At 45.6% G+C, this 24,362-nt stretch overlaps 2 protein-coding genes across 9 annotated transcripts in view; one reads left to right on the plus strand and one right to left on the minus strand.

Moving 5' to 3' along the window:
• LOC115096915 (kelch-like protein 9) overlaps positions 1–16,678 on the minus strand; it is a 30,945-nt gene extending 14,267 nt beyond the window's left edge. Inside the window, exons 1-2 of the mRNA XM_029612201.1 lie at positions 15,193–16,678; positions 5,306–5,558 (exon numbers count right to left, since the gene is read on the minus strand). Coding sequence (XP_029468061.1) covers positions 5,306–5,558; positions 15,193–16,257 — 1,318 coding nt within the window. The 5' untranslated portion in view covers positions 16,258–16,678. The remainder of the gene's footprint in view (positions 1–5,305; positions 5,559–15,192) is intronic.
• DPP7 (dipeptidyl peptidase 7) overlaps positions 1–24,362 on the plus strand; it is a 213,262-nt gene that overhangs the window by 117,072 nt on the left and 71,828 nt on the right. The window lies entirely within an intron of this gene.

The raw sequence follows: 24,362 nt of genomic DNA on the forward strand, positions 1-24,362 counted from the left end.
CTCCAGCGGGGGCTGGCTAGGAGGTTCCCATCTTCATTTCTTCGGCCCGCTTGCCGCTGGCTGATTTTTTTTTCTTCGGCCCCCGCCGGCCTCGATTTGTATTTCTTCGGCCCCTGCCAGCTTGGCGAAGGCGTTGAGGCTGGGCTGAAGAAAAGCCACGCGGTCGAGACCACGTGACCAGGTAGACCGGCCCACCGGGGGATGCCCGATCCCCCGATAGGTCAATCCGCCCCTGACCATTACTATAAATCTCTCATAACAAAACAAAATAAAATAAAATAAAATAAGACGATCTGCCAGTATTCAACAACACTTACATCTGGGCTTAAAATACTAATTTCTTTTTTTATTTAAATAGCTTTTTGGCGCCCCCTTAGACCCGGCGCCCGGGGCGGCCGCCCACCCCTCGCTACGCCACTGGGGAGGCCTCAGGGCTAGACCCAGACAGAGCTGAAGGCTGAGAGGCCACAAGACAGAGACAAGGAAGGCTGAGGACAGAAGGCCAAAGGACAAGGCAAGGCAAAACAGTCATCAGAAGGCCCAGAGGTCATGAAGTGAGTCAAGGAAAGGCCTGGTAAGGCCACATGACAGAGGTGCCTAGAACAAGAAGCTTAAAGGAATTTGATGCCAAAGCATTGAGGCAAGGGACAGGCTAGCGTCGGTGTGGTGCAGGCAGGCGAGAAGAGCTTTGTCAATCAAGGGACTGTGCTCAAGGATGTTCCTTGGTGGAGCGGAGGCTGTAGGACTGACTGAGGCAAGAAACCAGCGACGTGCTGGAGAATGCAGTTCAGAACATGACTCACTGGAGTCCTGTGGTGGAGGGGAGGCTGCACAGCAGCTGGAACCATAACAAAAAGAATATGCGTAGACTGCATTTTCAACTCGATACATATTTTTTCCTGGAAAAAGTACCCACACAAAAGGAAAGCAAAAACCTCCAAGAGTACTTTGTATCTGCAGCAAGTTTCAAAGTGAAAGTCAGGTATACTTTTTCTTTGAAAATTGGTTCAAAGTCTGTAAAACATACCCTCAAACTTTATCACATGCAAACATTTTGAAACCTGCTCCCTTAATAATAGACTTTTAAGTATGTTGGACAGTTTCTCACCTTTCTCTGTACCTTCTCCAGTGCAACTATATCTTTTTTGAAATGCAGCAACCAGAATTGCACACAATACTCAAGATTTGGTCTCACAATGGAGCGATACAGAGCATTATGACATTTTCCATTTTATTCATCATTCCCTTCCTAATAATTCCTAACATTCTGTTTGCTTTTTGGACCACTACAGCACACTGAGCCAACAGTTTCAATGTATTATCTATTATGATGCCCAGATATTTTTCTTAGGTAATATATCCTACTATGGAACCTTACATAGAAACATAGAAATGACGGCAGAAAATGTCCAACGGTCCATCCAGCCTACCCAGCTTACTTATCAGTTTTCCAGAACGTCAAAGTCAAGGCCCTTGTTGTTTGCTGTTTGAGTCCAATTCCCTGTTACCTTCTGCCGTAGAAACGGAGAGCAATGTTAAATTTCCATCAAGAGTTTCAGGCTTTTTGGTTAAGGGTAGTAACACCCGCATCAGCAAGTTACCCCTATGTTTGTTTTCCCACACTGCCAAATTAAATATCCTTGTTGCTTGCTGTCTGAATCTAATTCCCCTTTTCCTTTTTTCCCCCTGTTATTGAAGCAGAGAGCAATGATACCATTGCATCAACAGTTAAGGGTAGTAACCGCCACACTAGCAAGTTACCCCATTCATTCATTACTTCATTTCTATCCTCTAGCCTTTAGGGATCCACAGTGTTTATCCCATGTCTCTTTGAAATCTTTCACTGTTTTTGTCTTCACCACCTTCTCCAGAAGGGCATTCCAGGCATCCACCACCCTCTCTGAAGAAATATTTCCTGACGTCGGTTCTGAGTCTTCCTCCCTGGAGTTTCATTTCATGACCCCTAGTTCTACTGATTTCTTTCCCACGGAAAAGGTTTGTTGTTGATTATGCATTATTAAAACCTCTCAGGTACTTGAAGGTCTGTATCATATCTCCCCTGCACCTCCTCTCTTCCAGGGTATACATATTTAGGTCCTTCAACCTCTCCTCATAAGTCATTTGATGGAAACCACTCACCATTTTGGTCGCCCTCTGGACCGCCTCCATCCTGTCTCTATCTCTTTTGAGATTTGGTCTTCAGAACTGAACACTGTACTCCAGGTGAAGCCTCACCAAGGACCTGTATTAAGGGGATTATCACCCCCTATTTTTTTTTACTAGTTATTCCTCTCTTTATGCAGCCCAGCATTCTTCTGGCTTTAGTTATCGCCTTGTCACATTGCTTTGCCGTCTTCAGATTGTGTAACTACAACATGGGTTATTTTTTCCTATATGTGTCACCTTGCACTTGTCCACATTATATTTCATCTGCCATATGGATGCCCAATATTCCAGCCTCACAAGGTCATCCTGCAATTTATCACAATCTGCTTGAGATTTAACTACTCTGAATAAATTTGTGTCATCTGCAAATTTGATCACCTCGCTCATCGTATCCCTTTCCAGATCAATTATAAATATATTGAAGGACTCTATGTTTACCTTTTTCCACTGAGAAAACAGACCATTTAATCCTATGCTCTGTTCCCTGTCTTTTAATTAGTTTGCAATCCCAAAAGGATATCACCTCCTATTCCATGACTTTTTAGTTTTCTTAGAAGCCTCTCATTAGGGACTTTGTCAAAGGTCTTCTGAAAACCCAAATACACCACATCTACCAGTTCACCTTTATCCACATGTTTATTAACCCCTTCAAAAAATGTAGCAAATTGGGTAAATCCATGCTGGCTGTGTTCTATATGTGTTCTATATGTTCTATGATTTTGGTCTTTAGAATTGTTTCTACTATTTTTACAGGCAATGAAGTCAAGCTCATTGGTCTGTAGAACACTGTAGCCAGAACCCTCTCCAACGCTCATAAATACGACCATATTTCTCCTATACTGAAGGACCTACACTGGCTCCCTATTCCCTCCCGCATCCTCTTTAAATCCCTGACCATTATCCATAAAGCCTTATATTCCCATCACTCCAACTGGCTGGTAGATCCCCTCCAATTTACCTGCTTGAATCGACCGACAAGGACCACTAACAAAGGGTCCCTCCATGTGCCATCCCTAAAGAAAGCACACCTCACAGCTACAAGGGATCGGGCGCTCTCCATTGCTGGACCTATGCACTGGAACTCACTCCCAACCCACCTCAGACTTGAACCTTGCATCACCAAATTCAGAGCCCAGCTCAAAACCTGGCTATTCAAACAAGCCTTTCCCCAACATCCTTGATGAATATTGAATTGTGATGGATCATGACCTGAATTTGACTATGAACTTGTTCTTATGACATTATAGTTCACTTGTTAATTGTTCCTATGCTTCTCTGCTCTCCTATTGGTTTTTTGTACCCCCTACCCTTCCCCTGTTACTTGTAATTTCCGTTGTTTTTGTTCCATGTAAACCGAGGTGATGTTTCGACTAACCGGTATAGAAGACTCTTTAAATAAATAAATAAATAAATAAAATACTGGATCACCCCTCAAGCCCTTTTTAAATGTCGGGATTACATTAGCCACCCTTCAATCTTCAGATACAATGGGCAATTTTAATGATAGTTTGCAGATTTTTACTAATAGATCTGAAATTTCATGTTTTAGTTCTTGCTGCCACGCGCATGTTATAAAATCTGGGCTCAGCGTGTGCAAGGGGGTGCACACCTGTGCAACTTGAGCGTGCCGAGCCCAAGGGGAGCCCTGATGGCTTTCCCCATTCCCTCCAAGGCCGCTCCGAAATTGGAGCGGCCTTGGAGGGAACTTTATTTCCAACCCCCCCCACCTTCCCCTCCCTTCCCCTATCTAACCCACCCCCCATCCCTAACTAAATCCCCCCCACACCTTTACTCCGAAAGTTACGCCTGCCTGAGGCCTGTGCCGGAGCAGTCGACCCCGCCCCCGAACAGCTGCCATACCCCCAGACCGCCGCCCCTTTTGCAAGGCCCCGGGACATAGGTGCGTTCGAGGGCTTGCGCGCGTCGCCAAGCTTATGCAAAATAGGCTCGGCTCGCGCAGGGGCAGATTTTCTCGGGTTACGCGCATATGGTACGCACTTAGCCTTTGAAAATGTGCCCCTTAAGCTTTGCAACTGCACATTTCAGTTTTTTCCTAACTCTTTTCCTCATTTTATCCATCTTAACCATTTCCCAATTGAAAGATTAGTGTTAGAGCTATAGGTTTACATATTGTCCCTGTTCCATCAACAGTTCAAATTTGATCGTTATGATCATCAAATCCTGCGTTCCCCTAAGAATTAGATCTAAAATAGCTCCCTCTCTCATTGGTTCCTGAACCAATTGCTCCAAGAAGCAGTTATTTATTCCATCCAGGAACTTTACCTCTCTAGCATGTCCTGATGTTACATTTACCTAGTCAATATTGAGATAATTGAAATCTCCCATTATTACTGCACTGCTGGCTCATCATTTTGGCCAGGTGGATGGTATCACTATACTCTTACCAAACACATGGGGGATTTCTACCCATAAAGATTCTACTGTGCAGAAAGAGGTTATTGTTGTAGTGTGAGCACTGAGAGGAGAGGATCACCTTGCTGGTGGGCGAAAGGAATCAGTAAGTTTTGCTTGGGAATTTTTTTTTTTTTAAGTATTGGGGCGAAGTTTGGGGTATATTATTTAGTGTGCAAAAAATCAGCAGCCTGCGCGCGCTGAGCTGCGCAGCCTGCCTCCATTCCCTCCAAGGCCCCTGGGCCGGAACCACGCCCATGGCCCCGCCCCCGGAACATCCCCCAATGACATGCTGGGCGTGACACACCCCCCCGACACCCCCCCCCCAGGAAAGCCCCGGGACTTATGCACGTCCCGGGGCTTGCGTGCGCCACTGAGCCTATGCAACATAGGCTCGGCGCATGCAGGGGGTGGAAGGGGCAGCTTTTCGGGGGTTCCGCGCGTATCTTACGCGCGTACCCCTTTGAAAATCTGCCCCTATATGTTTAACTATGTAAAATACTTTAAATATTACCCTTATATTTTCTACCTATTAGTAAGTTACATACCTAACTTAAAATATTTTTAATGGACTCCGTATCAGTAATAGATTCTCACCAACTTTTCCATTCTAGTCATTTAAATTAGAACTTTGTAATTAAAATATATTTTCAGTCCACCCTTAAATGAAATTGATAAATATTTTTGCATCGTATTGCTTACAGATCTATTGTAGTATTCTTTTCACCTGAAATATAAAGAATCCCTTTGTGTTTAGTGCCTGCATGGTCTGCTACAGCCATTGAGAGTGGTGCTATGAACTCCCATTTGTTTTTAGCAGGCCTATATTCTTCCACTGTGTGGGTGAGGTTTCCTAACAGTGTTCCCCCGCCTATGACGATGATTCTGTCAGAGATCACGTCTGCATGAAAACGTGTCCGCCTTTCCAACATCCCAGCTACCTGCAGCCACGAGCCATTCCGTGGATCAAACCTAAAGACCTAAAAAGCAGGAGAGAATAGATGTTACAGTGAGGAACTTCCAATACTGGCTAGGCTTACACCAGGATTACACATGGTTCCTGACATCATGGGGACAATTTTCAGAATGCATGCATTGATGCTTAGTCCACAGGATCTTTTCATCAGTTTTCAAATGGAAATTATTTGCATTCTTTCCTGCCCTAGAGAAAATATACCCACAGGTACTTGCACTTGCTTTGTTTGCAGGTATTTTTTTCCATAGAAAATAACATCTGCAGATTTGAAAATGCACTCTATGGAGGTAATTTTCAAGGAGTTACATGCATAAAAGTAGCATATATTATAGCGATTTTCAAAAGCCCCTTTATGTGTGTAAAACCTTTTGACAATACAGCCATAAGGAGTGAATTTTCAAAGGAGTTAGGTGCATAAAAGTAGTAATTTTCAAAAGCCAATATAAGCGTGTAAATTCTTTGGAAAATTGCCTCCAAAGTGCATTATTTTCCTCCCTGACCTAAACACCCCCCTGGAAACATCTCTTTATGTAGGTAAAAGTAGGTGTGTTTTGAAACACTTCATGTACTTTTAGCTATGTAGAGGGTAGGCGATTTTCAGGCTATCCTTTTGCCCAAGTAAATAACTTTTGAAAATTGTCCCCCTTAAATCCAAATGGATTAATCAATCAAATGGCTTATTATACCAGTTTAAACATTTTATTGGTATAAAAATCAGAGGTTCACTGTATTTGTATCTCACTCATCTCATTATTTTATGTTACACTCTGAAATACTACATTTGCTCATTTAACATATACTTCTATTGAACGCTTATTATTTGTGAAAGACTGCATATGTAAAAAATTGTACATACACTATATATATTCCATACCTGTTTTTAACTTTCTCTATTTTCCAGTAAAGCTGGATTGCTAATAATTCTGCAAATATAGACTTAAATAATAATAATTTGTATTTCTATAAAGTACATAGGACATTTATTGTAAAAAACATCACTTTTCCCATCGATAGCAGAGCTGAATTAGCCATGTTGTCTGGGATGTCCCTCTGGATGGCCTCAATCTTTTGTAGCAGTTACAGAGCTTTGCTCTGTGCAACTACATGCTTTTTCCTGTGCGGTTCAGCATGCTCTGCCTCCTCAGTCTGTCTCTTCCGTGCTGCCGATCACACGCAAAGCTCTCTCCTCTGCCTTGTTTTCAGAGAAAAAGAAGAACTCAAAAGCACTTTTCAGTGCTACCATGGGGCCGAGACCGCCTGGCTTTAAATACTGCCAGTGCGGCAAGGTGATGTCAATCATCGATGGCATAATTACTGTTATATCTGTCTGGGCCCGGATCATGATCAGTCATCCTGCTGCAACTGTGGCAGAATGTCCCCCCGGGCCCAAAGACAGTGAGCCGAAAAGAAGGCTCGACTCCAGGAGGACCACGGGGGCTCCTATGCCTTGCCATCGGAGTCCCACTCCTCACTGGGGCCCAGCACAGCTGGGCCAGAAAAGAAGAAATGGGCCTCCTCCCTGGGGCCTCGTTAGGGCCAAGAAGGTCAAGAATCCCCATGGCCAAAGAACTAGGCTCCCCAAACAAGCCGACTCAGCCCAGGAGCCGACATCCTGGGAGCAGGACCGCTGTCCGCCCGACGTGACACAGACACCGACGCAGGATCCTAAACACATCGACCAAACCTGGACTCCGATGTACATTCGCCCCACACATGTGTCAGGTGATCGATGCACCGATGCTTGACTCACCGCCTCGAGCCCCGACGCATGACGCAGTGCACAATGCACCAATGCACTGACATGAGACCAACCAGATCAGACTCATCTCCATCCTTCTCTGTGCCATAAAGACCCCATGAAGCACCACTCGCACAAACACAGTCAAGATATGCATCCTACGGATAGAAAGCCCTTATTGGACTACCCTGACTCGGAGGCTTCCTCAACCTCCTCGTTGAGGTTATACTCTTACATTTCCTCAGTCTCCAAACAGAGGAGGAGATCACCACAGCTACAGGAGCTGGATTGCCCCCATTTTCCATGGGTGGTCCCCCCACTGCCGCAGCAACCTTGGGGCCTGGATTCCGACATCCTGCTGGCCACCATACCAGGCCCATCACAGACCCACGCCCCCCTCTCCAAAGGGGGAGAGAAACATCAACAACCCACTCCAGGCCCCAGCAGATGAGCTCTAGTGGAACAGGCCATCTCCCAGATCTTGACAGTACTCTCTGGTCTCTTTGCCTCCCTGGAACCGGACAACCACACCTCACCTCTGGCCTGTTCATCGTCAGGGGAAATCCCTCCAGAGGAGGACATGTAGCTGGCCAAGGGGAAGCCACAGAAGAGACCATGCTTCCCTTTTCCCCATTTTCCCCTCAGCCCAACTCACCTTCACAGGGCTCGCCACCCTCATCACTGGGGTCATCTACTGGGCTCCCTTCAGACCTACCTGATGAGCCGCCTGAACCCTCCTCTCCGCCAGAAGACTTCTCTTATTCAAAATTCATGGAAAAGGTGGGCCTACAGCTCAACATCAAGACCAATAATATTCTGGACCCCAGAACAAAAGTCATGGCCATCCTCAAGATTTTCAAGGTGCCTGCCAAACCTATGGTGCTTCCCTCACATAGCGTTCTTGATTCAGTGCTGGAGAAATGTTGGTAGTCTCCCTTTTCCACCCTGCCCACCTCCCTAAAAATGGACCTGAAGTTTAAAATGAGGCAGTCTCCATTCTACTCCTCACCGCAACTCCCCCATGCTTCCATAGTGGTGGAATCAGCCATGAAATGAGCCAAGAAGATGAGACTGCACTCAAACACGCCACCAGGGAAGGACAACCACTACCTGGATGAGTTTGATAAACAGTCATTCCAATCCACCATGCTGGGTGCGAAAATACAACAGCATCAGTTTTACATCACTCAGTACCTCTACAAGTGTCTCCAGTTCTTGAAACCTTTCTTTGGTGTGGACCCATCACCCGGAGGACTCCCGTAACCATTTCTGGACATGGAAGAAGGACTACGCCATTTCCTCTGTATCATCTATGAGTCCTTCGACATTCCTTGAGAGGCATCTGCCTCAGTCATAACCGCCCGTCGCCTGGCTTGGCTGAGGGAAAGTGCAATTCTGGAAGTCATACATGAAAAACTGGTGGATCTTCCTTACAAGGGCGACAGTCTGTTTGGGCACAAGCTGCGTGAGACTGTGTCCCTACTAAAGGAACAGAATGTGGCAGTCCTATCACTCCTCCCAGCTGAGCCTTCCACCAGTGCAAAGCGTTATTACTCGGGGTACTGCAAACCCAGCTTCCAGAGGTGATAGTTCCGCCCTTATCAACCATACAGGGGGACGATGTTTCAGTTACAACACCAAACCCCTCCGCCTACCCAACAGCAGGGCAGAGCCAGTGGCCAACGTCAATAACGTCAACCACCCATCCCACCCCCAAACCCCGCAGAGTTTTTGAGTCATGTGGAGCCACCACCATCAATGCCAGTGGGGGGCAGGGTAGCACAATTCTTACTGGCATGGTCCGCGATCACCTCTGACCGTTGGGTCTTGGAAATCATTTGCGAAGGTTACTGACTCAATTTCAAGCAGGCTCCTCCCCTTCACTGGAACGCGGTCTAGCCCAGGATCCCCCCAACATCGCGGATCCTTCAGGATGTGCTGTTTTCACTGCTCACCCAGCAGGTCATCCAGGTGATTCCATCATGCCAACAGGGGCAGGGCTTCTACTCCCTATACTTCCTCATCCCCAAGAGATTGGGAGGCCTTTGCCTCATCTTTTGCCTTTGCGACCTGAACAAATTCCTCCTCAAGGAGAAGTTCAAGATGACGTCTTTGAAGACAATCCTGCCTTTCCTGCAGCCCAACAACTGGATGTGTTCGCTGGACCTCAAGGACACTTATTCCCACATTTCCATGCACCGCTCCTCATGGTGGTACCTGGGTTTCAGGTCCAGTGGCCAGCACTACCAGTACAAGGTGCTCCCCTTCGGACTGCCCCCCCCCCCCCGGTCTTCACCAAATGAGTAGTGGTGGTGGTGGTCCACCTTCATTGGAAGGGAATCTAACTCTTCCCATATCTGGACGACTGGCTATTCATAGCTCTGAATGCCGCGATACTCAAACTGCACCTGCAGAAATCGATAGAGTGCCTTCAGAATCTGGGCCTGGTGATCAACTACGAGAAATCCAGTCTCCAGCCTACCCAGGTCTGTTGCGCGGGAGGTGGACCCTTGGACCGAGGTGGGGATGATGCTACTCGCTACTCTTAGGGGAGACCCTATGGGTCCCCACCATCGGTAGGTGGAGCTGGCTGACTGACAGAGGCTGGCTGGAGCTTCGCCAATATCAGCCCTCATTCCCCGCGGGTTGAGCCCTTTGGTGTCGGGGCCGGCTGGAGTTAGGTGGGCCTCTGTCCGAGGTCTTCAGGAGGATGAGGAGGTCAGTCAGGGACCAGCAACAGTAGAACAGGAGAGTCTATACTGGACGAGGCGGAGTCCCAGGCGCCAAAAGGAACAAGAGACAGACAGGGGGTGCCCGAGCAAGAACAGGCTGAAGCCTGAAAGGCCAAGTCCAGGACTAAGACTGTGGAGGCATCGTGGAACAGGCTGAAGTCAGGGCAGGCGGCAATCAAGGAGCAGTGGCAAGGCAAGGCTAAGGTCAAGTCCAAGAGATGATCAGAAGCAGTGTCAAAGCAGAAGTCAGGACTAGGAGATGATCAGTAGCGTGGTCAGATGAAGCAGTGGTCTAGACTAGGAGATGATCAGTAGCATGGTCAGACGAAGCAGAGGTCAGGACTAGGAGATGATCAGTAGCGTGGTCAGATGAAGCAGTGGTCTGGACTAGGAGATGATCAATAGCGCAGTCAGGCAAAGCAGTGGTCGGATCCAGGAGAAGATCAAAGGCAAAGTCAGGCAAAGGAGTGGTCGGGTCCAGTAGAAGATCAATGGCATAATCAGGAAAATCAGTGGTCGGGTCCAGGAGAAGATCAATGGCGTAGTCAGGCAAAGCAGAGGTTGGGTCCAGGAGAAGGTCAGTCTGTAAGAATAGTTGAGTAGAATGAAGCACAGGATTCAGGAGAAGAAGAAACCAGGATCAGGAACATGGAAGGAACAGGAACCAGGAGCACGAGGAAATCACCATGGAAGCAACGAAGTACATGTCCAGCGTGGAGACCTGTTGCAAAGGTGACTAACAGAAGCTGAGCCTGGCCTTATATACCGGAGCTCAGTGTTGTCATCATCCGGGACCGCGGGTTAGGTTCCCGCTGTGGCCGCTTTAAAAGGAACAGAGATGCACGCATGCGCGCGCACACCTAGGGAGAGGCACGGTGCGGGACGGTGGCGTCTCCCCGCGGACTACGCGGGGAAGCCCGCCTCGGAACACTGGAGGCAACTGTAGAGACAGGAGCGCCAGGGATGGCCCATGGATGGACACGGCGGCCCACAGCCGCAAGGGAAGTGGAGCCAGATGCTGGAGCAGGCAGAAGAGGGTAAGAGGGCCTGCTGCCACGGCCGACAAACGCAACAAGGTCATACAGTTCATAGGAGCAAGAATCGACACCCTGGTCCAAAGGGCGTTTTTACCCATCGACCAAGCAAACAGTTTGAGGATCCTAGCCAGGCACTTGTGGGCCACCCGCAGCATGTCAGCTCTTCAAATCCTCACTCTTCTCGGCCACATGGCGGGCCACCAGGCTTCACCTGCGCAGTGGGGGCTCAAGGTGCAGTGGACTCAGTATCGTCAACCGCTGTCGCACCCAGTCTGCCTGACTCACTACATGTGCAAAGATATAGTGTGGTGGCTGCACCCACACTCACTCACGATGGGCATGCTCTTCCGGCTGCCTTCCCATGAAGTCATTCTAACCATGGACACTTCACAGAAGGGTTGGGGAGTCCACATCGACCAGCTGCAGATGCAGGGCCTGTGGTCCCTATTGGAAAGAACTCAACAGATAAACCTCTTGGAGCTTTGGGCAATCCGGAATGCCCTACTCACTTTTGAGGATCAAGTTCAAGGGAAGGTAGTCATGGTCCACATGGACAACCAAATGGCCATGTTTTACATCAACAAAGAAGGAGGGCCTGGTTCTTGGAAGTTCTGCAAGGAAGCGATAATCATTCTGGAGTGGGCAACTCACCGCTCCATCATCTTGCAGGTTACCTACCTTCCAGGGATAGCAAATACCTGCGCAAACCGCCTAAACACAATATTCCACCCTCACGATTGGTCATTGAACCAGAGCGTAGCGGACCGCATTTTTGCCCGGTGGGGAATTCCAATCATGGATCTCTTTACCACAGAGAGCAACAGGAAAGTGTGCAGGCTCTGCTCCCTATTTCCTAGCCCCTTCAGATGGTACAAGATGCCTTCCTGATCCCATGGACCGGGGGACTTTCTACGCTTACCCTCCCATTCTGTTGCTGTCCCGCACGTTGCAGAAATGCATAGAGGATGTCACCGACCTGATTTTGATTGCACCAGCACCTCGGCAGCCATGGTATGCTCCACCAATTCCTCTAGGTCACGACCTGGACCTCCTCTCACAGGAGGAGGGTGCCCTACAACACCTGATGTGCTCCTCTCTGCATATTACAGGCTGGAGATTGAAAGGATGCTACTAATAGAACAGGGGGTTTCCTATGAAGCACAAAACATCCTCATCTCCTCTTGTAAGCAATCCACGAGGAGGAACTACCAACTCAAATGGAAGAGGTACTCGGCCTGGTGCTAGAGTCACCAGATCGATCTGTTGGCCTGCGCGCCAGAAGCGCTCCTAGACTGCCTACTTACCCTCTACCAATCTAGCAACAGCTTCGGTTGATCTCATGCTTCATGAAGGGCCTCCTGAACCTCTGGCCCCCGATGACAAAATCCCCAGTTCCCTGGCTTAAACTTGGTCTTCAAACAGTTGATTCTATCCCAGTTCAAGCCCATGGACAGTACCCTCATCAAGTACTTGACCTGGAAAGTGGTGTTATTTGTGGCTCTGACATCAGCCAGGAGAGGCAGTGAACTACTAGTGCTAGTCCACTATCCTCCTTACTTACAGTTCCACCATAACAAGGTGACCCTTCGCATTCATCCGTCTTTCCTGCCCAAGGTGGTCTCAGTGTTCCATCTCAATCAAACCATTATTCTTTCCATCTTCTTCCCTAAGCCGCACACCAATGCCAGAGAACACTTGCACCCCATAGACTGCAAAAGAGCATTGGCCTTCTATAAACGTAAAACCCACGTGGACCACAGGGCTTCGCAACTGTTTGTGTCCTTCAACCTGAATGCTCTGGTCTCCCGGTAGCAAAATGCACCATTGCCAGCTGGATTTCCCAATGCATCCAATTCTGTTACTTCAAGTGCTCCCACTCGCTCCCGACCAGAGTCAAAACACATCAAGTCAGAGTGTTAGCCACATCTGTCACTTATCTCCGCAACATGCTATTGGTGGACATCTGTCGGCCACCACGTGGTCATCGTTGCACACCTTCACTGTCCACTACTGCCTGGACCAGCAGACGTTGGTGCTGGGTATGGCGATGCTGACTTTCCTCACACGGAAGAATCCCTCAGGGCTATCCAAGGTAAGCTGGGTTGGACTCGCAGTGGGATTCCTATAACGGGAAGGTGCCATGTGCCGAGCGAGGCACAACCCGGGAGCTGGGGTCTCTTAGACAACATGGCTAATTCAGCCCTGCTATGGAAGGGAAAAAGCAAGTTTGTTTACTGTAAACAGTATTTCCATAGATAGCAAGATGAATTAGCCATGCAGACCCCCCCCCCATCTCCATGGACAGCCCAAGCCGGAGGAGAAGGGTCAGGGGGAGGGGAGAGTTGCATTCAAAATATTTTATGCTAAGTTACAGACTGAGGAGGCAGAGGGTGCTGAACCACGTGGGAAGATGCATGCAGCTGCACAGGGCAAAGCTCTGTAACTGCTACAAAAGCTCCACCTCGAGGCCGCCCAGAGGGACGTCCCAGACAGCATGGCTATCTACGGAAATATCATTTACGGTAAGAAAACTTGCTTGTTCTTCAGAAATATTCCTTGTAGTGCTTTTCTGCTAGCTGAATTGCTTAAGGATTTATAAAGGGATGTCAGTGTAGTGTCAGTTTTATTTTCATAGAAATATAGATCAACAAATAAGCTGTAGGTGAGAGTTTTTTATTGAACCATCTCATACATTTGTGACCAGCTTTTGACAGCCATGCTACATCCGCAGAACCGTGTGCTGATATGTGTGTGTAACTTAGTGCGCCTTATTACATTGGGGACTTTATCAGGTCAGTGCTGAATGAGCTAAGCAGTATTTTGACCAACTATATGTACAAGTAAATTACAGGTTGCACTACAGTAAAGGTGTTTACAAAGCTGTAAAGAGTTGTAAAGTTAAAGTAAGGGAGAAAGGGAAATAAACAGAAGAATTTCAGCTATAGGAGGTCTATGGGCGTTAGGTTTACTAAACATTTTCACCATAGACAAAGAATGGGAGAAAAGCCTTAGTAACTCAGGCTCTCTATTTGCAAATATATATCATTAGTAAGTCCCTTTGTGTATTTTTGAAAATGTTTAATTTCAAATATATTAATTTAGTCCAAGTAAAAGCTAACACTAGAGCTGGCATGGTGTCTCATCACTAGTGCTATGCACTACCATGCTGAGAGACCTATATTAAATTTCTCCTGAGGTCTTTTACTTCCAAGGTTGATTAGGTCTGGAGATGCTGCAGTTATCGCACAATGGTGACACCTACTGGCCAGATTTAGGGCCCATGATTGCAGGATTCTAGCAGGAGCCCTAGTGGAGGGGTGGCCAACTCAAGTTCTCAAAGACTTATAACTGAACTGTGATTCAGATGGTCTTGGATATTAAAATTAAGACTCCTCTCTGCCTCCAGCTCTCTGTGTGACCTTGGCTGTCACTGTCTCCTCGTGCCTCAGGGTTTGGAATTTCTGGCTTTGACCTTGGCTTTCCCTTCATATTGAACCTTCCTTGTGTTAAACATTTTGATAAAATGCACTATTTAAATTTACAAGAAAATAAACATTCTGAAATAGTGCTATGTTGGCCAAGTCATCATCAATTACTATTTTTTGGGGGGGTGTCATGGGGAGGGACAATTGGGGTTTCTCATTATCTTCTGGGTTTTCAGCTCAATTAGAACAAGCTTCTATTTGGGCTATGGTATCATAAGCTTTTATTTCCAACCTTTCAGATTTTTTTCCTCTATTTTAGTAAACCCCCCTTCCCTTCCTCCACCCCACTCCACACCTAGTTGAACTATTACAGTGGCAGTTTATAGCCAGAGGTTATGGATTTTGGCTCCCTTTGTTATATGTGCAGTCTGAGTCTAACCAATAAATGTCACTGTTGTGCAATAGTTGAGACTCCCTCCCTACCAGGGGCTGTAAGCACTGCTTCCGCAGCATCCCCAGCCCTGGCTGAACCAGAGAACAGAAACCAGGCCTGAGAACTGAACTCAGTGTTCCCGACATTAGGGCTTTCAAAAGTACTGTAGATTTATGACATTACTGCTAAATCAAAAAGGATTCATGATCCATTTTTTGATATGAATATACTGCAATCACTTAATATTGTATGATACATAAGATAATTTCTTACCTCATTTGAAGGATACTTGCCTGAAGGATCAAATCTATTTTGGCCTCCAATAACAAATAGGAAATTATTAATTACAGCCACACAATGATTGTAGACAGGAGTACAAAGATCTCCAAGTTTGCCCCACGTGCTGCAGCCCTGATCACCAACCCAGATGCTCCCGCAGATGTTGTTGTTGTTAGTTCTTCCTCCTAGTACCAGCAGTTTCTCTGAACTGGAGCGTACAGCTGAATTTTCAGACTGAATAGTGGGCTGCGCATAGAGCTGAGAATGGTAGCTCAATGCTTCTTGCAAGTACCTGAAACAGGTGGTATTGGTTTTCATGATGGGCATTACTTGCACATCTCTTTGAAGATCTTCTAGTGGAATCAAAGGAAATCGGATTCTCTTAAAAATTTCAGCTGCCTCTTTGTGCCTTGTATTGTCATGTTGCAACCAAGTCTTTGCAAAACCGAATAGCTCCAGTTCACTGTATTCAGAAATGTTGTTATTCTCCAAGATTTCACACAAGGTAACTCTGTCTATATCCTTCAGCAGTTGGGCATCCGAAAAGATTTGTTTGTAGTGCTGACCTATGTAGGAAATAGCCTTTTGTTTTAATTCTTCTGGGCCATGCTTTTTTGCAATATTAAGGATAGTTAAGCAGTTTTGGTGGTTTAGGCATTCTTCTAAATATTTAAAACACAATTTAATAGCTTCTCGAACCAACAAGATCTCTGCTGCCTTCAATGTATCTTCAATGTTAAGAAGAGAGAGATCTAGTGTGTTGGAATAGATAAAATTCAGGATAGAATTAAGCCCTAGGGCACTGGCATCTTTTACCTTAATGGTACTTTCAGGATCTCCGGTGCTTGATGCATTCCCAGCAAACAGCATTTTGCAGTAACTGCTGGCTGATGCCAAAATAACTTTATGCGCTGGAAAGATGACCCCATCAGCTTCCAGTGAAACGTCACACAGAACATTCTGCATACGGAGGTGATTGACCCCTTCCAGCAACTTCAGCAAGTATGTGTCTGAAGCAAAACATTGCACCTCTGTTCTGCTTTGAGCACTGAGAGGCATTATTTAAGAGCACATATAGTATATAGTTAATCTAATACAGAAAGAAATGTCTACAGAGAGAGCATGAATTGCAATCAGACCATATTTCTCAGTACAGTCTGTCGGTAGGTGCTGTGTTTAAAAAAAAATCAGATTCTTCTCTAAAAGACCTTCAATTATCTTGAACAATAGTAGCACTCTTCATATTTCTTCTATTCTTGAGAATTTTCTGTTACTTCCAGTTAACTGTAGCAGTGTAGTTTTGTCCGACATGGCAAGACACACTAGCTCTATAGCTGGAAATCTAGAAAAAGGTCTTTGTTAGTATTTAGATTAAATTGGTAGCATTTAACCCTAGGCTTCTACACGATAGTCCAGATCAATGTTTCTTTTCCTTTGTATATACCTTTGCTGGAGTTTGCTTGACAGCACAAAAGCAACACCCTCCTTTGGTTCCTGTGAAATGCTAAGACTAATTATGTGGGGTCAAGTCAGAAGTTTTAACTGTGCATGTCTGGACTTGCCTCCCTTCTTGACAACCACAAAATAATTTTCTTTCATCAGAGTAAGTCAACATTTCCCTCTGCATATACATGTTTCTAGATGCAACACAACCAGTCCCCAGAGCCCTCTCCTGCAGCTCCTAAGAAATAGTTTTCACAGAAGAGACTGGTAAATTATTCATTCAAACCTAATAGTAGTTTAGCTCTTATTATAAATTACAATGCAGCCTTTCAGAAGTTCCATCAGTGAAACAGGCTCATCTTGTTGAGATGCGGGAGAGGTTTTTTTCAATTGCAGCACCTGATTTTTGGAATACTTTACCTGAAAACCTCCATCTGAGTTAAGACTTTTTTATTTAAACTGACTTTTTACTAATTATATGGGACCCAATATTCAAAGTGCATTCAGTGCTATTTAGCAGAATAAGTGGGATTTATGTGGCTAAGTAGCAGCCGCTGAATATGTTCCCACATTCAGCAGCCACCACATAGCCGTATAAGTCCCTTAGGCAGTAAGTGATCAAGAAATACAAATAATTTAGCAAAGCAACAAGTTCTCACAGAACAAGCTAAATTGATGATAGCAGAAAAGAAAAACAATTGAATCATCCAGTCTATGCAGTAATACCTGTCCACACAGGGCACACATAAATTTACTACTGTATTTTATAACTTGCATGCAAATAATATGCGCAGGTTATACAAGTACTTATGCATGCAAACTTGCTCATGTATGTAAAAACTGCAAGCCACGCAAGTTCGGAATTATCTGGATAAGTAATGGCACTTAACTAGATAAATCGGAATTTATCTGGATAAGTAGTGGCACTTATCCGGCTAAATAGCAGCAGGTGTTACTTAGTTGGATAAATCTGAAAAGCGCTACTTGTTCAAAAAGAAGCATTACTTAGCCGGATAGGTCTTAAAATGCTACTTATCCGGCAAAGTCAGATAGCCACATAAGTCTAAAAAGCCTTAGATATCTGGCTAAATCTCATAGCCAGTTAAGTAGAGCTTTTACACTTATCTGGATATTTGACTTAGCTGAATAGGTAGCATTTTAAGACTTATCTGGCTAAGTAGTGCTTTTTTTTAGACATCCAGCTATCTTACATATTACGATAACTCTGAAAAGCACTACTTAGAGAATTAGCACTTTTCAGACTTCATGCAGATTAGTAGAGCCTGCTGCTGCTTAGCTGGATAAATGCCATTACTTATTTGGATAAATTCAAATTTGTCCATCTAAGATGCAGCAAAGGTGCTACTTAGCCAGATAAGTTGGAATTTAGCCGGATCAACAGAGAGACCTTGGGGTGATAGTGTCTAATGATCTGAAGTCGGCGAAACAATGTGACAAGGCGATAGCTAAAGCCAGAAGAATTCTGGGCTGCATAGAGAGAGGAATATTGAGTAAGAAAAGGGAAGTGATTATCCCCTTGTACAGGTCCTTGGTGAGGCCTCACCTGGAGTACTCTGTTCAGTTCTGGAGACCACATTCATCTCTGTCTCCAAAGAGACAGAGACAAGATGGATGCGGTCCAGAGAAGGGCGGCCAAAAAGGTGGAGGGTCTTCATCGAATGACTTATGAGGAGAGATTGAAGAATCTAAATATGTACACCCTGGAGGAAAGGAGGAGCAGAGGTGATATGAATCAGACTTTCAGATACTTGAAAGGTTTTAATGATCCAAAGACAATAACAAACCTTTTCCGTCGGAAAATATCAGCAGAACCAGGGGTCACGATTTGAAGCTCTAGGGAGGAAGACTCAGAACCAATGTCAGGAAGTATTTCTTCACGGAGAGGGTGCGGGATGCCTGGAATGCCCTTCTGGAGGAAGTGGTGAAGACCAGAACTGTGAAGGACTTCAAAGGGGCGTGGGATAAACGCTGTGGCTCCATAAAGTCTAGAGGACGTGAATGAAGAGTGGTTGGCTCGCGGGAATGACAGCTACTACCTGGAGATAATACCCTTATTCAATAAACATACAAACGGTTAATGCGACTCCAACATTGCTCTAAGCTTCAACGGCAAGAGGAAGTGTGGAAAAAAAGATTTGCATTCACAAAAAAGCGGGGAGTAGCTGGCTTGTTACGGCGGTTACTACCCAGAGCAAATAAGCCTGATACTTCACTTTCAATGCATATCCAGCATAGCTCTCTGCTTCAACAGCAGGGGAGAAAGACTGATACTTCACGCATATCCAGCATAGCTCTCTGCTTCAACGGCAGGGGAGAAAGTCTGATACTTCACTTTCAATGCATATCCATCATAACTCTCTGCTTCAACGGCAGGGGGAATGAAGAAAAATGGATCTATATACAGACAACAACCAACAAGGACTGAATTACATAGTCTGGGTAAACAAATAAGCATGGGTGTACCTTGCTTATTGCGGCGGTTACTACCCCTAACTAATTAAGCTAGATATTTCACTTAGATGCAGTTCCAACACTGCTCTCTACATTAATGGTGGGGGTGGAAGGGAAATAGAACCAAAAGGTTACTAAGAGCCAAGAGTAACAGATAAGTATGAGGAAAAAAAAAAGTGCGAGGCTTGCTGGGCAGACTGGATGGGCCGTTTGGTCTTCTTCTGCTGTCGTTTCTATGTTTCTATGTTAAGTGTGTGCAAATGATATATTTGTACTTCAAATTTTAAAGGGATACTTGAGTAAATTTTACTTGCATTAATTAGATGCATTTACTCCCTTCCCCCTGTAACTTGGCTTTTACATGTGTAAGTCATAATTTTCTAACATTCGCACTGCAATGAAATAACCAGTTTTACCAATTAGTCTACCAGTTCATCCAGTCCATCTACAGCTTGTGAAGACCCTCCTGGTTCTTCAGTCTGAAATCCCCCCATTTCACCCAGATGCCCTACCCAGTCATTTTTTCACTTTTAAGATATTTACAATCATTTACTCCTGATATTGAGCAGGAGTAAATATACACAAGAAAAATGCCAAATTTACATGCATAAATTGCTTATAAAATAGCAACCTACTCATGTAAATGTTGGCCCCACTCCAGAACACCTCTGGCCCACCCCTTTTTTTTTTACATGTGTTAATGTACTCAGGAACCCTTATTTACACATGTATGTTGAGGTTTCTAAAATAGTGTATACTCACAAATATGCTATTTTACATGCATAAGTGGTAATTTTTATGCGCAGAACTTTTGAAAATTTACCTTTAAGGGTATATTCAGCTGCCAGCCATACAGCATGACTGCTTTTAAGATATAACTCCTTATCCAAGACAGTTTTTAATGTCTTCTTCCTTTGTACTCTTGGGAAGATGAGTTTACAGTCCCCCATTTAGTTCACACCCAGTATCCCTCTCTTTCCATGTCTAACTATAAAGCTTGAAGCGTGGCTGTTGTCCAGATATCTGACCTGCAAGATTTCCATGGTCTTTCTGGATAGTACCATGCTATTGCACCAACGGTCATACGTTACCAAACTATTGCACCAATGGTCATACGTTTGCTATCTTTTCACTTTATTGCAACTAGGGATCCTCTGTATTTATCCCATGCCTTCTTGAAGTTTGCTACTGTTTTAGCCTCTACCACCTGTTCTCATGTATACTGTCTAGCATTTATAAAGCTGAAGCAATTTGATCCTTATTACTGAATCCAACCCTATTGAACAAAGGAACAGCACTGAAGGTAAGTTTCAAAGCAGACCATTCTTCATCCCTTCTGGTCAGCATGGGCACATGTGTCTTGCCTGATCAAATCATTTGGGTGAAGGGTTTTATCCCAGGACAAGCAGGATGCTAGTCCTCACATATGGGGTGACATCACTGACGGAGCCCTAGTGCGGGAAAACTTTCTATCAAAGTTTCTAGAAACTTTTGACTGGCCCTGTGAGGCCACTGAGCATGCCCAGCATGCTATGATATTCTCTGCCACAGGGGTCTCTCTTCAGTCTTTGTTTTTCCGCGCTGCTATAGGCATCGCGGGACAGGAGCCGTTGCGAGTCTCTCACAACAATTTCTGACTGAAAAGTCACATAAATTTCTCTATATTCTCTCTCATTGGAGTTTCTCTGGGATTTCCACCGGCTGGTGAGTACCTCGGTCTCATATTTTGCTCTTTGAGTAAAATAATTTTTTCTCACGAACTCTCATTTTTTCATCGACGGCCGTCGACTTAAAAATGGCTACGGGCTTCAAAAAATGCCCTGTATGTAACAGAACAATGTCTATCACCGACCCACACTTAGAGTGTGTCATGTGTCTCGGTGAGAAGCATGATGTTAATACTTGTCCAAAATGTGCAGAGATGACGGTGAAGGGAAGGAAAGCGAGGCAAGAGAAAATGGATCATTTGTTTCAACTACAACTTATACCATCTCCCTCGACATCATCGAAGTTGTCTCCAGCCAGAGCTACTAAGCACGTCTTACTTAAAAAACCTCGTCCGGAAGGATCGGGAGATCATCCTTCCCCACCGCCATCCACAGCATCGACGAAGTCTGCCGATCAACATAAAACGAAACATCGACGTCCATCGACGTCCAGTTCCATTCCCCAGGAGGAATCGACAGCAAAGTGGCCACGGAACCAAGAAACATCGGTTCCTTCAGCGCCTGGGCCTCTTCTACTGCAACCATCGACACCAGATCCTCCACAGGGCTCTGTGTAGGATCTGATGCCTCCGCCACCGCTTACAACTGCTCTGTTTCCATCAGTTGTAACGCCGGAATTCTCTGATCTCATCAGACAAGTGGCCATACAGGCCTTAAAAGATCAACAACCAATTCCAGCGGTTCCGCCAATGCCGATGCACACAGCATGGATGCCGGTAAATATGCCGATGCCGGAGGTCCCACCAATGCCGGTGTCGATATCGACACCAACGACAAGCATGGAATCGATGCCTGCACCGAGATTCATCACGGCATCGACATCCATCTATGCGCAAATACCATCGACCTCGAGGCCAATCTCGATGCCAACACCGTCGACGTCTTCGACACCGTTACAGAACTTCTAACAGCGCCTGCATCGATACCAACTACTATTCCATCGAAGCAACCACCATCTGAAGATCCTGAACCCCATGATCTGGCATTTTTTCAGTGTCTTTTACAGAGATATCAAGATATCATCGACAAACTTCCACCAAAAACGCTGGAGGGAATTTCTCCATTAATCCCCTCTGATGATCTACAGCCAGGCCCTTCAGGCCTTCATCATCCAACCAGGTCTCCCCCAAGATCTCCATATAGAGACGATCCAGATGACTCCTGGGATGATCAGCAGACTGACACATCTTCTGAGGACTTCATATCTGAGCCTTCACCTCCAGACCAGAGAAAAAAGTCCCCACCAGAAGATTTGTCTTTTTCCAACTTCATACAGGACATGGCAGACACCATTCTCTTTAAGCTGACTGCAGAACAAGATACAAGGCAACAAACTTTAGAAGTCCTGCAGTTTGTTGACCCACCAAAGCAAGTATTGGCTATTCCAATACATGAAGTACTCTTGGATCACCAACGCATCTGGGAACACCCATGTTCTGTCTCAGCAGTAAACAAGCGTGTAGACACTACATATTTGGTACAGGCAGCTCCAGGATACCAAAAACAACTACCACATCAATCTGTGATAGTGGAATCTGCCCAGAAAAAAATCTAAGCGTATCCGCCCTCACTCATCAACCCCACCAGGTAAAGAGCACCGGTTTCTAGATTCTCTGGGAAGAAAGGTGTATCAAGGTGCCATCCTAACTGCCAGAATCTCTTCTTATCAACTGTATATGACACAGTATCAGAGAAATCTCTGGAAGCAGATGGAAGAATTTGTCACCTCTTTACCAACACAATTTCAAGAAGCAGCACTGGCCATAGTCCATAAAGGCCTAGAAGCCAGGAAACATGAGGTGAGGGCGGCCTATGACAGTTTTGAGATGGCTTCCAGGACAGCAGCTGCTGGAATCACCGCTCGTAGATGGGCATGGCTCAAGGCCTCTGACCTCAGGCCTGAGGTCCAGGATAAACTTGTTGACTTGCCGTGTGTGGGGGACAACTTGTTTGGCGAAAAGGTCCAAGAGGCAGTACAACAGCTTAAGGACCATAAAGAGACCTTACGCCAGTTGTCACAGGTTCCACAAGAACCCTCTACACAACCTCCTTGTCGACAACCTAGGAGAGAAGCCAGACGCCCATACTACCGACCAAGACGATACTACCCCCAAGCCTCTCGGGGTAGGTCAACCAGACCACAACACCGTTCCCAAACCAGACAGCCAAGAACCACTCGCCCGCAACCTCCTCCGCAGACAGGCCCTGCTGTGAGTTTTTGAAATACAGGCCAGAGAACAAGTCCATCTCCTGAATCCTCGACCAGACCTGCCAGTAGAGGAAGAGTATCCTGTTTTCACACACATTGTCTAAGAATTACATCAGACCAATGGGTACTCTCCATAGTCTCTCGAGGTTACAAACTCAATTTCCTCTCAATTCCACCAGAATCTCCACCGAGCTTCTTTCCACAGCAAGAATCTCAACTAAATCATCTACAAACAGAATTATCCATCCTTCTGAGAGCCACGGCTGTACAGTTAGTGCCCCGGACTCAGCAGGGCAGAGGACTCTATTCCCGTTATTTCCTCATTCCAAAGAAAACAGGAGGTCTACGTCCCATCCTAGACCTCAGAAATCTCAACAAATTTCTGAAAAAAGAAAAGTTCAGGATGGTTTCTTTAGGCACCATGCTTCCACTTCTTCAAACAGGAGATTGGCTTTGTTCTCTGGATCTTCAAGATACTTACACTCACATTCCAATATTCCCTCCTCATCGCAAGTACCTATGCTTCAAGGTGGGCCATCAATATTTCCAGTACAGAGTTCTGCCATTTGGTCTAGCCTCTGCTCCCAGAGTATTCACAAAATGTCTGGCAGTAATAGCAGGACACTTGCACAAACAAAGTGTCCATGTTTTTCCATATCTAGACGAATGGCTCATCAGAAGTCACTCTCAACAAGGAGCTCTCACTTCTCTCAGTCGAACGATTTCTCTACTCCACTCCATGGGTTTTCTCATCAACTATCAAAAATCCCATCTCACTCCGTCTCACCTACTTCAATTCATAGGTGCAGACTTGAACACTATCCTTTTGAGAGCCTTTCTACTGTTTGGACAAGCAGGGACGACAAGATTCAGCCTATGGACAATCTGTCTTAAAGAACTTGTTTCCAGTTTAATCCCAACTCCTTCTACATCCAATCTGCTGTGATCTTCGGCTGACTCATTTTCAACAACAATACTTTACTGTTGCTTCACTACAAAATGACTCAGCCTCTAGCTTGCTAATCACCCATATGTGAGGACTAGCATCCTGCTTGTCCTGGGATAAAGCAAAATTGCTTACCTTGTAATAGGTGTTATCCCAGGACAGCAGGATGTAGTCCTCACGAAACCCACCCGCCACCCCACGGAGTTGGTTCTCATACCTTTTATTATTTTATTTTTGCTAAAGCTTATTGCTACATACGAGACTGAAGAGAGACCCCTGTGGCAGATAATATCATGGCATGCTGGGCATGCTCAGTGGCCTCACAGGGCCAGTCAAAAGTTTCTAGAAACTTTGACATAAAGTTTTC

This window comes from Rhinatrema bivittatum, chromosome 8 (assembly GCF_901001135.1).
Source record: "Rhinatrema bivittatum chromosome 8, aRhiBiv1.1, whole genome shotgun sequence".
In the NCBI taxonomy this organism is placed as follows: Eukaryota; Metazoa; Chordata; class Amphibia; order Gymnophiona; family Rhinatrematidae; genus Rhinatrema; species Rhinatrema bivittatum.